The 15,330-nt window shown below is 43.1% G+C and overlaps 2 protein-coding genes across 2 annotated transcripts; both read left to right on the top strand.

Moving 5' to 3' along the window:
* The first annotated feature begins 138 nt into the window (after positions 1–138).
* babam1 (BRISC and BRCA1 A complex member 1) lies at positions 139–4,914 on the top strand. Its single transcript, XM_031758692.2, has 9 exons — positions 139–273; positions 869–1,318; positions 1,405–1,463; positions 1,539–1,659; positions 1,848–1,926; positions 2,007–2,031; positions 2,146–2,275; positions 2,380–2,466; positions 4,025–4,914. The coding sequence occupies exons 2-9, from the start codon at positions 884–886 to the stop codon at positions 4,223–4,225; spliced, it is 1,137 nt and encodes a 378-aa protein (XP_031614552.1). The 5' UTR covers positions 139–273; positions 869–883; the 3' UTR covers positions 4,226–4,914.
* Positions 4,915–7,148: 2,234 nt separating this feature from the next.
* plvapb (plasmalemma vesicle associated protein b) lies at positions 7,149–11,852 on the top strand. Its single transcript, XM_031758691.2, has 9 exons — positions 7,149–7,554; positions 7,862–8,038; positions 8,147–8,234; positions 8,593–8,794; positions 8,882–9,101; positions 9,875–10,024; positions 10,186–10,242; positions 10,710–10,814; positions 10,972–11,852. The coding sequence occupies exons 1-9, from the start codon at positions 7,354–7,356 to the stop codon at positions 10,978–10,980; spliced, it is 1,209 nt and encodes a 402-aa protein (XP_031614551.1). The 5' UTR covers positions 7,149–7,353; the 3' UTR covers positions 10,981–11,852.
* Positions 11,853–15,330: the final 3,478 nt, after the last annotated feature.

The following is a 15,330-nucleotide window of genomic DNA, read 5'->3' as shown; positions in this document are numbered from 1 at the left end:
CAGTATCTGTGGACTCAAACAGAGCTTTTTATGCTACTACTACTGTTACTGCAGTAAAAACTATATTATTAGGTCAGCAACACTGTTTTTTGAGCACCACAATCCATAAACTTCATTACCCACAATTCCATTGTACCCGTTCCATTTTCTGGTTGTATCATTTCCGTTCAGGAAGTGTCCGTTCAAAACAAATGTTAGCTCGCTGTTGGAATATTTCTCAGTCCTCAATGAGTTTTTACCGTATATAAATACAAGATCAGTCGTAATAATTAAGTAAGTGTGTGTTCTTTTCTTTCAGATGTAAAAGTCATGCTTTAGTTCACAGAGTAACTGATTTGACGTATTTGTTTTAGTTAAAGCTAACTAATGCTAACGGCTAATGTTGCTACAGCCGTGGAGCATCAGCTGCTCTGTCTGCTGTGGTCTTTAGCACTTTGTCAGGTTTTCTGGTCGCACTGACTGAAGCTTTTGCTAATTAATAATATTTCACGTAAATATACACCACCGCGTGTATCGACACATTACACTCGAGCTAACACGTAGAGTCCTTTTGTGTAAAATGAACTGGACTGAGTTTGCACTGAAAGTAGAAATATGATTTTAAAGTTGATGAAAATGGTTGTGTGGTGGTCTGGTGTAAATCTGCCCTCTGTAAGCTAGGGGCAAGCAGTTTATGAGAAGCCCGTGTGTAGGATTTTAGGTGGATTTGCACTTGTTGGTCTTTGTGAAGGATGGACAGCAAGCAAAGTTAAAAATATATTCTCCCAGCCTTTTAATGTCAAGGGATTCCATCACCTGTTAAATGCTAGAAATCTTTGAGATCCAGAATAACTTATCTAACTTAACCTCACCACCTCGACTTCTGTAGCTTCCTCCTTTATCAATGGACACACCAGAGCCCGGCCCAGCAGATGGAGAGGAGCGTCTCGTAGAGCTTCGACCTCGAACGCGCTCCAACCCCGAGGGTGCTGAGGACCGACGCAGCAGCACTGGCAGCCTCGGAGGCAACGGGAACCCCAGCATATCTCAGCCTGCCGTGGGAAGTCGTGTGGAGGGAGAAGGCGAGGCCTCGACCAGCGACAGCCCTCCAAGTTCCACCACCGCAACCATCTCAGTGTCTACAGCTCAGGCTGTAGCACCTGCTGCCATTGCAGGCGCGACTGCTGCGGCCAGTGCTACGGTACCGCTTTCCACTACAGCCGTGTCAACCAAAGACAGGCCAAAGTCCACACAGCAGCAGCCCACACTCACCACGTCCGTCCCTTCACCGGCAGAGTATCAGCTCAGAGTGCCCCGCGTAAACTGCCCAGAGAAAGTGGTGGGTCCACTTAACATTTCTGATTTTTGAAGGGTCACAAGAAAAAAAAAATCATTTTCACTGTAAGTTCTTCTCTTTTATGACAGATTATCTGCTTAGATCTTTCTGAAGAGATGTCTTTGCCAAAGCTGGAGTCCTTTAATGGGTAAGCGACTGCATGTTAAACTTCGTTGTGTGTCGTCAAAGTTTCACCGTCTAATTTGAGTGTTTTTCAACCTAGGTCTAAAACAAATGCTCTGAACATATCCCAGAAGATGATTGAGATGTTTGTCAGAACAAAACACAAGATTGACAAACGGCATGAGTTTGCTCTGGTGGTCGTCAACGATGACGCCCTGTGGGTGAGTACGAGAGCTGTTAGGATGCTCTTCTTTATGTGTTACCTCTAAAAAATGTAGAAGACTCAACAGACTCTGAGCCGTTTGTTTGGGTATGATCATGTAGTTCCTATTTCTTTGTTGTTGTCTATGGCGGTTGAATCCACTTCCCTAATGTAACGTCATTTAATCCATCTGTTGACATATCTCAGCTGTCAGGCTTTACCTCTGATCCCAGGGAGCTGTGCAGCTGTCTGTATGACCTGGAGACCAACGTGTGTGAGTCCTTCAGTATCCTTTGACTGAAATTGACAAAAAAATGCTAGTAACTTCTAGATGTTTGGTTTCGACCCTTAACTGCCCTTTTGTAGACCTGGAAGATCTCCTTAATGTCATGTAAGTAAAAGATCTGCACTAAAGTGTCCCAATTTGATTAAAAATACGAGTTTTTTAGCTTCTAAACACACAAATGTTTCAACTGAGCCGTTTGCTCATTTTGTGCTTTTGCAGACGTCAGAAAATCGAGCTGCCGTTGATGGAGAATATTCAGACTGTCCCGCCTCCGTATGTGGTGCGGACTGTGCTTATCTACAGCCGTCATGCTGGGCAGCTGCAGTTCAACCCATCTGAGGCTGTTAGTGTAAGTACAGCACTGATGGGGCATCTCTTTGTGTCTGTATTTTAGTTTTTACACGTGGGACCTGTTCCTGACTGTGCACTTTGTGTTTCTCTGTCCTGTCACAGAAAATGCTGCAGTCGCCATATTTTTTCTTCGACGTGGTCTATTTGCACAACGGGGTGGAGGAGCAGGGGGATGAGACCAGCTGGAGGGTGAGTGCAGAAGCTGGTGATGGAGGGTTATTGGTTTAAACTGTGTGCAGCTGCTCCGTGTACCAGGTTTGATGCACTTCTACCTTCAGAACTGCCTTAAATCTTTGTGGCACCGGTTCAACAAGGTGCTGGAAACATTCATCAGAGGTTTCGGTCCATACACAAGGCATCGAATAGTATCCAGGCTCAAACTGACCGCAGCCTTAGACTGTCACGGACCGGGTGGTTAAAGGAGTCAAGCAAGCTTCATGCTGTGACACAGCGATGCAGTTACTGTGTTACCAAACGGGGGAAAAGTGTGGATGATTAGTAACATGAGGAATAAGAAGACAGAGGAACATAAAATAACTCGTGATAAAGATCAAATCTGTTAAAATAAGTTAGTTCAGTCGATAAAACGACCCAATAATGGCACACTGTGGGTGAGTGCTTTACTGAGAACACGCTTTTCAAAGAGCAAGTATTACACAAAGCACACACACTATACACTCATTGGTCACTTTCTTAGGTACACAGGATCAGTTGCTTGTTAATGCAAATATCCAATCGGCCAATCACATGTCAGCATAGCAGGTGATTTAAGTCACTTTAAACATGACGTGTTTTGGTGTCTTAATGAAGCAGATGGGCTACAACAGCAGGGGAGCACACTGGGTGTCAGTTACAAACAGGAGACTGAGGCTACACTTCACACAGGTTCAACAGAATTGGAAGATTGGCTCCCAGCAGGGTAACGCACCATCTCATAAAGCTTAAATCATCTCGAGCTGGTTTCTTGAACGTGACGATGAGATCACTGCACTCCGCCATTAGAGCGCGTTGGCCTTTCGGATGTGGTGGAACGGGAGATTTCCACGATGACTGTGCAGCAACTGCGTGATGCTATCATGTCAAGATGGACCAAAAACTCTGAGAAATGTTTCCAGTGTTTTGTTGAAACCCAAAGGACTAAGACAGCTGAGATAACCGGTACCAACAAGGTCCAGTGAGTACATGTGTTGTAACCTTTGAATAAATGATTAAACATAAAGTACGTCCTTGTTTCTCTTCAGTGTTCAGCGTGTTTGAAAAGCCTCAGTGGCACGTTAAATGTGGATCAGGGCACCGCTGTAGTTACTGGGTTGAGGGAGCGAGACATGCGTTAAAGCTCTTGCAGAGGTCTCGCCTGAGGGAATTTACTGCATGTCGTCTCCCAGCTTTCATGTCTTCTCTCCACTCTCCCATCTCATTAAAGGCTAAAAAGCCCCAAAAATATATATTTGAAAAGAATGAACCATCTATACCTCCAAGCTTATCGTTTTTTAAACATTTTCTGCACATTGCAAGACAGCGATGCCAAACTCTGGGCTGTGGAGCTTTTGCACACCCGACTCACCTCCAAACCCTTTTCTGCTCGTGTTCACATTGTGTTCACACCCAGTGATGACAAAACTGTTGTACTGACACTAAAAACCAGCACCGGCCTTTTGATTCTGTATGTAATAAGCTGTTTTACACCATGTCGCCTGATATTCTTGCATACCGGTACTCTTAAACTGAGTATTTGCTTTTTCTCCAGGACAATTACAGCTCTTTCAGTAACCTGGACTCAAAGGGCATGTGTTATCGCTTTGAGGTTTCCCTAAGCGGACCCGCCATTGAGCTGCACAATTGCATGGCCAAACTTCTGGCTCACCCTTTACAAAGGCCTTTCCAGAGTCATGCATCTTACAGCCTGCTGGAGGGGGACGACCCCCAGGACATTGAGGCAACAGTTTAAAATGGGACACTGGCTTCTCTGCGAAATCCACACGCACACGTGTTTCGGTTTTTCCTCCACATTATGACCGTTTTTTTCTCTAAGCTGCTGTAATTCATGTATTATTTGGGATGTAGGTGTAGATCTAAGGATAACCAAGGGGTTTGGTGAGTTGTCAACTGCACAGTCATTGTATGTCCGTACTAAAATAGACGAGTGATTGATTTTTCTTCATCTTAACTGCAGAAATCATGCAGTTGTTTGCTGCAGGTGTCGTGGGAATGATTAAAAGTCCCAGAATCCAAGAAAAGGATAAAAGCAGTAAGAATAGTTCAAGAACAGCTAAACGGTGTAAAAGCATCATTCATCCCTTATTGCTTTCTTTCTAACAACACACCACACTGCTCCAAAGCAGGTGATTAGGAAACTAATGAACCTTAATTTGAAATAGTGAATCACAGAGATACATGTCACAAAGTATGTGATCCTGCCTTTTCCTCTGCTGCCTGTTTTAATGTACTTTCTGTTTTATAATGGCTTGTTTTCTTTCTTAGCTGTCACACTTACGTTATGTTACATCGGCAATGAAAAACTCATATAGGGTATGATTGTAAAAATGGCCTTTGTACTGCCCGTAGATGCACTTGCTGTGTACAGATTACATTTGTAAAACTGTTTCTGTGAATTAAAACAACGTTCGTTTAATGACACTTGTCATGTTTGTGTATTTGTTGTTATTTTTTTAATGTCTAGGTTTTGTCAGGAGATGGCAGCAAAGCCTCTGCTGTTCTTCAGCTGTAACTGTGATGTCACTGCCGTGCTCTAGCCTCACTGCAGCTCAGATGTCTTTGTGTTCGTGTATATGGCGGGTGATTAAGCAGTCGAGCAGCAGACACCATTATAAACAGGAAGTCTTCTCCAGTTGTAGCATGAAGATTAATTCAGTGTGGAGGTTCTCAGTCTTGTTCTGATGCTTCACGTGCTGTTTGAAGGTTACAGTTAAATGTTAGTGAAGTACTGACAGCATCATATTCATTCAGTTTGGTTCCACTCCATATTTCCCCCCCGTGGTTCGTGAGCTGCAGCGGCTCTGTCCCCCAGGTTGAGAATCACCGCTTTAGCTGTAAAATATGTTTTCCCGTCACCTTAAAGATGTCTAGTCTGTTATCTTAAAAGGTGTCTTATCACGGTCTTCAGCCATTCGGTTTCCTGCTTTTGTTCACGTTATCTAACACCTCTTTCCCAACTCGTTGTCTTCTGTCACTCTTAACGTGCCTCATAAATAAGTGTTTTTCCACTTGAAGACAGGTTGTCAGGGAGACAATAGGGAGCAGGAAAGCTTCAGGCTTGGAGGACCTTTCCCCTTTCACACCCTTCCCCGGCAGACCCGACTGCGCCTGACGTCACCAGCTCAACCGTGGATGCCGTGGGTGGGACGGGGGGTGAAGGGTGTCTGCGCTCTGCAGGGAGAATTTGTTATTCCCTCATCCCCAAAGAATGACAGGTCCCTATTGTTTTCACTCCTTCACTCCTCCACTACCATGACTCCTTTCCGTGCTCGTTCAAGGCAGGATATGGTGGAAAATTTTTTTTGTTTGGCATTTTCTGCTTTTACTCCTTAAATGGTTTATATTGTTCATCAAGCACCAGGGGAATACGATCAGTCTGCAGCAGCTATAATTAAATAGGGCACTGATGGGTAATATTTCCTGTTGTTTCTTCATTATTTTTATATCACATGAAGTCATGGGTAAAAAAAAAACAAAACATAAGCAGTCTTACTGAAGTACTGAACGTCTGTGCTTTTAATTCTGGTGGACATGGGAGGTCCTCAGTGATTTGATATTTATCTGAGAAAATATGATGTATGTGGTTTATGCAAACTGAGCAAAACTGATTTCAGTGGCTTTGAACGTGCCGTGGTTGCTGATGCTCACTGAGCTGCTTGGAGTATTTGAGAAACTGTTGATCTGCTGGGATTTTACTGCACAGCCATCTCTAGTGTTAAAAAAGAGGTTTTATTTATGTAGTGGCAAATCGCAGCTGTTACTTTATACTGTAAAGTCCAGACCGTACAATAATACAAAGAAAAACCAGAGCGCTTCAACCAACATTTGTAGGACAGCATCAATGAACGACTGTGGCAGATGGGCCCCAGCAGCAGAAGGCCTCACCTGCCAACAGGAAACTGAGGATCAAACTAGGACCACAGAAGATTAGAAAAATGTTGCCCGGTCTGTTGAGTTTTGATTTGTGCTGCAGCCTTCTGATGGTACGGTCAAAGTTTAGTGCAAATAGCATGAAATCATGGATCCATCCTGCTGCAGCCCAGCCTGGGTGTTGTTGCTAGGTCCATCCCTTTATGAGCACAGTGCATCCATCTTCTGATGGCGCTGTGATGCTATCGCGCCAATATGGACCAAAATCTCTGAGAAATGTTTGCAGCACCTTGTTGATTCTGTGCCACAAATTATTAAGGCGGTTCTGAAGGCAAAAGTGGGTCCGAGCCGTTACCACGGAGGCATAAGGAAGTGATTGCTCACTTATTTTAAACCCTAATTTAAGGTCATTTAATAGAGTTAGTAGATGCCACTACAGGAGAACATGCAGCCACAGTCCTGTGTAAAGGCAACTTCTTTAGGCAGCATGAGCACATTTTGTGAAAACTGATGGTTTTCTTACAGTTTTTGTTGAAAAGCTGTAAATTTATTTGTCTTGAAACATGTCTTGAAGGTCTTTAAATATAATTCCCACCACACCAACTTATTTTTGTTTCAAATGTTCCATGGAAAGTTTCTGATAACTTGGGCAGCTTTGCAGCAGGAGACTGTCCTGCGACAGAGGCTGATTAGGGACGGGAGGGGAAGAGGGGGAGGCAGGAGAGGTTGGGCTGGGATGGACAGGAAGTGTGCCTCAAGCACCAATTATAAACATGACCCTTCTGGACACCTAAGGGTCATTGTTTACGTCCATCATTGCCTGCCACTTGTGCCTGTCTGTTTCTTCACGTCGGCAGTGCTGCAGAGCTGTAAAAGGCGAGCAGAAGACTGGGAAACCATCACCTCACCGCACGCTCGACTTCTTCCATCTTCCAGAGGAGAATACTTGCGGATTTTCTTTATGGACAAATAATTTCTCTGTAGTCAGTCATGTACAGCTCCAGCTACTCTCGGGCCAAACTGAGCCCAGAGGTAAGGCACCTGAACAAGTCCAAAGGGAAGAGCTGCGGCTACTACATGAGGATCGTCTTCCTCTTTTCTTCTCTCATCCAGTCACTCATCATTGTCAGCTTGGTGCTTTTTGTCATCTACGGACAGCCGGAGAAGACTGCAGCAGAGAAAAGGGTCAAGGTCAGTGAGCTGGTCTAAGTTTAGTTTATTAAACTGAAGCGTTCAAATATTTTTAAAGACATTTATATGTCCAGGCCCACCTTATATAACAATACAACAGCTTATTAGTGGAACCTTGAGAGGTTTTCTTAGATTTCAGTGACGTCATGTTCAGAAACCATTAATGTGTTTTTTTTCCACTGTAAATATTTTTATTATAATTCTAATTATTTTAGCATTTTATTTGATTTCCCAGTTGTTCTACTATCATATGTAGAGCAGTAAGAAGCAGAGATGGCTTTCATGCTGAGTGCCTGTTATCCTGCAGGAGCTGGAGCTGGGCTTCAATAAACTGAGTGACAACAACATCGAGCTGAGGAAGGAGAAAAGTAAGCTGGAGGCTCAGCTGAAGGCTCGGGCTGAGGAGAGAGCAGCTCTGGAGAAAGAGATGGCGAAGCAGAAGCTTGATGCCAACAAGACGGAGCAGGATTTGAAGAAAAAGTCTGTAAGTTCACTTCCCCGTTGGTCACCAGTGCAAGAAAATATAAACCCATTAATCTCGAACCATTCTTCAAATGTCGTTGTTTGTGTGTCATTTACTTTTTCTTCACAGGAGGACTGCAACAGGCTACTGAACCTAGCACGGCGTCCCCCCCCTCAGTTACAGCCCCCTCTTATGGTCACGAGAAGCAGCACGAGCAGTATGTACCTCAGTGCCATCTTCTTCTTCTTTATCTGTTTTATCAAACATGAAACATAAACAGTGCACGTGTCTTTCTTAAAGTGAACTTTTTCTTGCGACAGTTAAGTCAAAAGAATATCGATGCTGCGGGTCTTTTATCCAAAATGCTTTTGGGTTGCGAGGTTGATCTCTTTCTGATTAAACAGTTAAACATGTTGCAAACCATCTGGAAACTCGTTATCTAATAACTCTGAATCATTAATAACTGATGCGTTCAGCCTTAATAAGCATAACTGTGAGAGTAATTATTTGGAGTTAATAAGAGTCAAATCGTCGCTTCGAGTCTCACCGTGACAGTTTCTCTCTGAATCCTCCAGGCGAGCTGACTAACCTGAAGAGACGCTACGATCAGCAGGAAGCCAAGCTGGACGTTGTCAATGCAAACTTCACCCAGACGGTGCAGAATCTGCGGGACGAGTTAGACAGCGCCGTCAAAGACCGAACGCGCCTCAACGAGGAGGTGGTCAAGCTGCGGCGCGACAACATCTTTCTCAGGGAGCAGCACGCCTTGTACACCAGGTACGTCTGTGTGGCGTGTGAGACTGAAACTACCTGAAAAATAAGCAAAGTTAAAGCGTTTTATTTTATTCTCTCTGCCTCCGCCAGCAAGTGCAAAGAGGACTTTGCAAAGTCTCTAGAAGGCATCACGATGGTGACCAGCGCATTCCTGGACCGGATTAACAACCTGATTCCTCACCAGCTCACCTTTCACCTCACCTGCGAGAAGCAGCGGGAGCATATGGACAAGATAAAAAACAGCTGCACGAACCTGTCCAGAGACGTGGAGAATAAGTTCCAGGTTTATCTCGACAATGTGGGGAAAATGGTAAATTTAACATTAGTCTAATGCCTCAGTGGAACCGTGGGGCATCTTTCAGTTTAAAATCACTCTTTGGTGCAGCTGCTGCCAACTCATCAAACAATCAACCAGATATGTTTTTTTTAAGAAGGGGTGACAGGCAATCATAATTTCAGTTCTCATTTTATTCTGAAAGGTCAGATAAATATAGCGAGGTGTAGCGTGGAAGGAGATGTCTGCATAAGAGATGTTTGCTTCAGTAAATTAACTACTTGAGGGAGAGGACGTTTATTTTCAGCCAGACTTTCAGCCTTTAAACTTTTGAACTCTCCCTGAAGAAGTTAATTCTGTGGAATATCCCTGAGTACAATCTGAATGGGAAACCGCTTTCTCAAGGGAGGAAGTCTCTGCATTGTATCATTGCTGATAAATGTAGCCAAAGAGACAGATGTCCTGTGAGGCGAATGCCAGCTCAAAGCAGACGTGAAGTATGTGTCTCTGCTGATGCAGCACTTTAAAATGAGCCTCGGACGCCTTGAAAGTGTCGGGTCAAAGTTCTTAAAACAGCTTAAAAACGTTCGAAACTTCAAAAATATTTTTGATATTTTTCATGTTTTTACTCAAAATTGCAGCTCGGAAAGCAAAAAAAAAAAAAATCTATCTACTCATATGTTGTCCATCATTAAAATAAAATAAATGAGTGTCTGATGCAGAGCCGCAGGGCAAATACTGCATTTAAAGGGAAATGCATGGCTTTGCATTTATTTGAAGATAACTATTGTGTTCTGTTTTGCTCTCAGGTGTCTCAAATTCAAGAAAAGTCCAGTGAGCTGGAAGTGAAAAACAAACACTTAATCTCCGACTTCGAGGAGTGTCAACGCAATCACTCAGAGTTTGTTGAAAAAACTTCCAAACAGTCGCAGATCGCGCAAAAAGCTCATGATGATAAGGTAAATCAGATCTGGATGGACGGGAAGTGAGAGCCCACTGTGTCGTTACAACGCAGATGTGTTCATCACTCCTGTTTTCATCTGCTTTTATAAGAGTGCAAATCCTAGTTTCATATTAGACATAAACACTGTTTGATTTACATCGTGTGTATTTTCCTCAGGTGGAGAAATTACTGCGGGAGAAGGAAGAACTGAGACAACAACTGTCCAATATGAAGGTAAAAGACACAAACAAATAAATAAACACAAACACTCTGTCACAGAACGAGAGCTTGATTAGGACTCGGGACAGATATTCACTTATTGTATTTACGTTTGACTCAATCTTGAATCTCAGCTGACGAGGATGGAGGATTCGATTTCCCTCCAATTGGAAAAAAATAAATAAATGAATTCTCATCCCTCAGCTTTATTTATCCCCCAAAGCCAAGATGTTACCATGTCACAGCCTTCTCAGAGTGTCATCCACCTCTGAGCTCTGAAATTACAACAGTTCTGGTGATTACATAGACATCAGTGCAGAGGTGAGGTGGTGAGGGGGAATTGGACAGGAATCTGCAGCAGCTGCAGGGCGGATGGAGAAGCGAGATGACAAAGGAAGGCAGAAGGTCACAAAAGAAAGCTGCACCAGTGTGCTGACTGTGTCTAACATTAAATGACAGTGAAAAAATCCTTTGTTTTGCAGCCCGGTGCTAAACCTGCAGGCTTTCAGGCATCCTCGCTGCAGGGCAGGCACACTCCGACTAACTGGACTTCTGTTGGAACGATCGGCATCTTCAAAGCTCCAACGGTAAACATTCAGATTGCTGTTTACTGCGAGCTGGAAGCTTCATCAGTCTGCAGATATCGTCCCCGTGACAATGATAAAATACTGATGCTAAGCAGGGATGAGATCTTTACACGTCCAGCTTATTTTACTTAAAATGTTTTGATGTTTTATCTTCCAGGTGAAATGAAATAATCCGTCCTGATGGTCACAGAGAGAGGAGAGGCAAATCCAGCCCACACAGCGCTCAGGACTTTGTTTTTTAAAGCACGTGTATATACTAGAGTGTGCAGATACTTTGCCTCCATATTAACTGCATCATTATGTGTTTTTGAACTTCTGCTCTGAAAGCATGTTTGTACCCAGGTAAATGTAAGAAATAGGTGTACATATTTCCTTTTGTGTGTCACAGGTAGAAAAACTGACTCTGTTTGTTTGCAGTGAAACGATGAAATTTCGTCCCACTGACATTAAAAATGTAACAAAGACTCAGACACAGCTTCAGGCAGCAGCTGCTCACTAGGCTGCGATAAACAGACTAGTCTTAAAATAGCAACTGTTAAGTCTCCCAGTGGCTGGCAGGTCTTCACATGAGATGTTAACGTAGCCCGGATGACAGTACAGACGTCCATTAAGTCATAAACACATGGTCACGTCAGCCGAGTCGCTCGAAGTCGTAAACACTGGATGTCAAAACGAGGAATCATGAATTCGACTGAAAACACTTGTTTTTATGATCAGCTTAAAGAAAAGAAAGAAAAACAACAAAACAGCTGAGTCTTCATGAACTGTCATTTTCCAGTTTCGTTGCTGTTTTCAGGCTTTTCTGCTTCCTTTTCTCGTCATAAGCACAGATCGCTGAGCACGTCTAGTCTGTGGCAGGAAACAGAAGTCTGCTTTTATGATTATTGTGGATCCGTTTGGACATGATATCAGGAAAACAACACAAATGCAGTGAAAAGTCGTGTTATTTGCAATGTTTTCAGCTTCTGACTGGAAGACTGTTTCATTGCTACAATTGATGTAAATACTGTATATTTAATAAAAGAATACACAACCATTCGATGTTAACAGTTATGCAGTTTTTTTAATCTTACCAGATGTTCAGCTTTACGGGATTAAACAAAAGTACTGTTACAGTTACACAGAGTTACAGCCATCTTTATACAAACGCCCACGTTCTCAGAAACTCAAACTGCAGGTGACTGACAACCAGTTTCATGGCCACATGACACCCGGTCCTTTCATTTCATTTCAGAGGTTACGCTTGTATCGCGTTATCTTTTCACTGTAATAATTAGTATGAGGTCCAAATGCACGTCACAGCCAACCGCCTTAACTCAGAAAAGCATGCTTTTTAGTTTATAAATGCAAAAACCAAAGCCTGAGAGAAACAAGCAGCAGCTGAGGCGGCTGCAGTGACGGCCTGGCACAGCACGTTAATGAAGGAAACACAGCACTGGTGTCCGTGGGTTCTAGGCCAGACTCGTGTCCTATATGACGCCTTTGAAGGAATTTTGTTCATGGGCATTAACACAGACGGTCACCGCCTCCTCTTTGATTAGTGAACACAGTGTTTAAGTTCAGACAGAAAAGCGTTTTTGCAGAACATCTTTGCCTATTTGTGTATATAATACCATCATTTCTTTTATCCTGTTAGATTCCCGTGCACGTTTTCTAAACATTTGCACGATTATCTAACAGGTTGTGTCCTCATTTAAGTTTGTGTGAAGTCACAAAAGATGTTTAACCTTTGACCAACAAATTCTACTCAGTTTGTTCCTGAATCTGACGCGACGTTTGTGCTAAATTTAAAGATATTTCCTCCAGGTGTTCTGCATTCACAAGAACGGGATCATGGTGACCTTTGACCGGCTCCATCTCAACAAAGTATTTCTGTTCCGTCTTATAAATCCCGAGGATTTGTTTTAGTTTCATTTTGTGACAAACTTGCGTCAGACGTGGAAGAAATAAGGCCAGACAGAACAAATATTTGAGTTTGTTTCCATATTACATAAGAAACAAACCAGGATTATCTCCCAGACTCGCTGTACACAAGGATGTGTGTGTTACAGGTGAGCTGGTCTGCCTCCTGTTTTCAGGAAATCCTTTGTTTCGCATCAGGTGTTTCCAGTGCCGTGTATAGCTATGAATGCACTCACACTGGTTTAAGTAAAATGCGTGCAGGGGTGGAACTGGCTGCACCGGAGCAGACAGACATTAATCTAAACTACAGGAAGCTAATGGGCAGAAAGCTAAAAGTACCCATCATCAGTCACATATGGACCAAACTGTGACCACGAGGTTGAGCTTATGCGTCACCTCTTTTTTTCCATTCGTGTGCTGACTGATGAATATGAGGAAAACGTTATCATGTTGAATTTGTTTAACTACATTATTATAACTCAGGGCACTGATATTTGCAATCGTGACAATTCAGCTAAAATAAAATACCTCAGGTTTAGTTAACACGAGGCAGCTGTGTTAAGGAGCTGTGCTTTTATTGTCACAGATCTCCCTCATATACCCTCCATATAAAAACAATTAAAAAGACTAAACCTGGATGGATGGATCCACCACATTAATGTAAACCATGTGTAACAATGTAAAATTATACATTTTTTTTGCTCTATAAAACATGAAATAAAATCTAAGCTGTCAGCACTACAGTGGTGCAGGACGTCAGTGCAATTCTTCTTCTGGGAATCATGAATTTGTAGATAAAATATCAACAGGACACATAAAATTGACAACAACCACTGAGCATTCACGGAGCGGCACCATTAGCGTTGCGAGGTCCCAAAGAAGTACAACTTTCCTACTGATATACAAAACATCCGACTTTCACAGCTGTAGTAAACACAGTGACCCAGAGGCCATCGCACACGGGCAGGGCTTCAAAGACAAAGCTCCAGAATTTACTACCACTAATTTGTCTGACAACAAGCCCCACTTTTAGTTTACACTTCCCTTGTTTTGCAATTAATCAGTGCAGAACATGAAAGTCAACAAAAAGGGTGACAGAGCAGCACAGGAAGAGGAAAGGTCAGATAGCACAGCCAGAAGCCAGAGACGCAGAAAAGGCAGAAAGGCAGCAGTGGTGCTGGGTAACAGAGGTGCAAATGTCGTCAGAGACTGGGCAAGAAGACACCAAGTGGGGAAGAAGGGTGAGGAGTTCAGCGTGGAAACATAAATATTTGATCAAGGCTAAACTGACAGGGAAACAAAGGGCACAGAAAGCAGTGCCAACAAGAATGTGTCTTTCTCACAGAGGGGAACGCTGGCTTTAGTTTAGACAACACTAAGCTAGTCTTTGTAGGAACACACAGGAATATATGTAATGCATAATGAAGAAGGTTAAAGCATGTGATTCGTGCAATCTGGTCTTTGCCTTTACTTCTTTACCGTAACAAGTCCGTGCACCTTTAAACTTGTGTAATAAAAATTAATTTAAATCAACGCGGAGCGACACATTCCCGTTTCACCAGTGATGCAATGGACTGTGGAGGTCATTCCAGTACAATGAACTCACTGTCATGTTCGAGAAACCAGTTTGGGATGATCCGAGCTTTGTGACATGCCACATCTGCAGTCGGGTACACTGTGGTCATAAAGGGATGGACGGTGCTCAGGTAGGCTGTGGTGTTTGAACAATGCTCATCTGATACTAAGAGGCACAAAGTGCACTAAGACAATTTTGTGGATGTGGTCTGTAATAGATCAGCAGTTTCTATACTCAGAGCAGCACATTTAGCACCAACATCACACCATGGTCAAAGTCACTGAAATCGCTTTTCTACACAATTCAATTGTATTTATACAGCCGTGCTTTATATTGTAAGGTAGACCCTACAATAGTACATACAGAGAAAAACCCAACAATCATATGACCCCCTATGAGCAAGCACTTTGGCGATAGCGGGAAGGAAAAACTCCCTTTTAACAGGAAGAAACCTCCGGCAGAACCAGGCTCAGGGAGGGGTGAAAGACATGCTGTGGAAGGGAGCCAGATTAATAACAAGTGTGATTCAGTGCAGAGAAGTCTATTAACACATAGTGAGTGAAGAAGAAACACGCAGTGCATCATGGGAATCCTTCAGCAGCCTACTCCTATTGCAGCATAACTAAGGGAGGATTCAGGGTCACCTGGTCCAGCCCTAACTATATGCTTTAGCAAAAAGGAAAGTTTGAAGCCTAATCTTGAAAGTAGAGATAGTGTCTGTCTCCTGAATCCAAACTGGAAGCTGGTTCCACAGAAGAGGGGCCTGAAAACTGAAGGCTCTGCCTCCCATTCTACTTTTAAATACTCTAGGAACAACAAGTAGGCCTGCAGCATTTTGGATTAGCTGAAGGCTTTTCAGGGAGTTTTTAGGACTTCCTGATAATAATGAATTACAGTCGTCCAGCCTGGAAGCAATAAATGCATGAACTAGTTTTTCAGTGTCACGCAAATGGAAGAAAGCAGTCTTACATATTTGTTTAATATGTGCGTTGAAGGACATGTCCTGGTCAAAAATGACTCCAAGGTTCCTCACAGCAT

The sequence above is a fragment of the Oreochromis aureus genome, linkage group 17, assembly GCF_013358895.1.
Source record: "Oreochromis aureus strain Israel breed Guangdong linkage group 17, ZZ_aureus, whole genome shotgun sequence".
Taxonomy (NCBI): domain Eukaryota; kingdom Metazoa; phylum Chordata; class Actinopteri; order Cichliformes; family Cichlidae; genus Oreochromis; species Oreochromis aureus.
The sequence above is the reverse complement of the archived record's forward strand: the minus strand, read 5'-3'. Positions and strand labels throughout refer to the sequence as shown.

Coding starts and splice junctions, on each gene's coding strand:
- plvapb (XM_031758691.2), top strand. CDS start 7,354: ATGTACAGCTCCAGCTACTCTCGGGCCAAACTGAGCCCAGAGGTAAGG. Junction 7,555..7,861: donor CAGCAGAGAAAAGGGTCAAG/GTCAGTGAGCTG, acceptor GTTATCCTGCAG/GAGCTGGAGCTGGGCTTCAA. Junction 9,102..9,874: donor TCGACAATGTGGGGAAAATG/GTAAATTTAACA, acceptor TTTTGCTCTCAG/GTGTCTCAAATTCAAGAAAA.
- babam1 (XM_031758692.2), top strand. CDS start 884: ATGGACACACCAGAGCCCGGCCCAGCAGATGGAGAGGAGCGTCTCGTA. Junction 1,660..1,847: donor TCAACGATGACGCCCTGTGG/GTGAGTACGAGA, acceptor GACATATCTCAG/CTGTCAGGCTTTACCTCTGA. Junction 2,467..4,024: donor GGGATGAGACCAGCTGGAGG/GTGAGTGCAGAA, acceptor CTTTTTCTCCAG/GACAATTACAGCTCTTTCAG.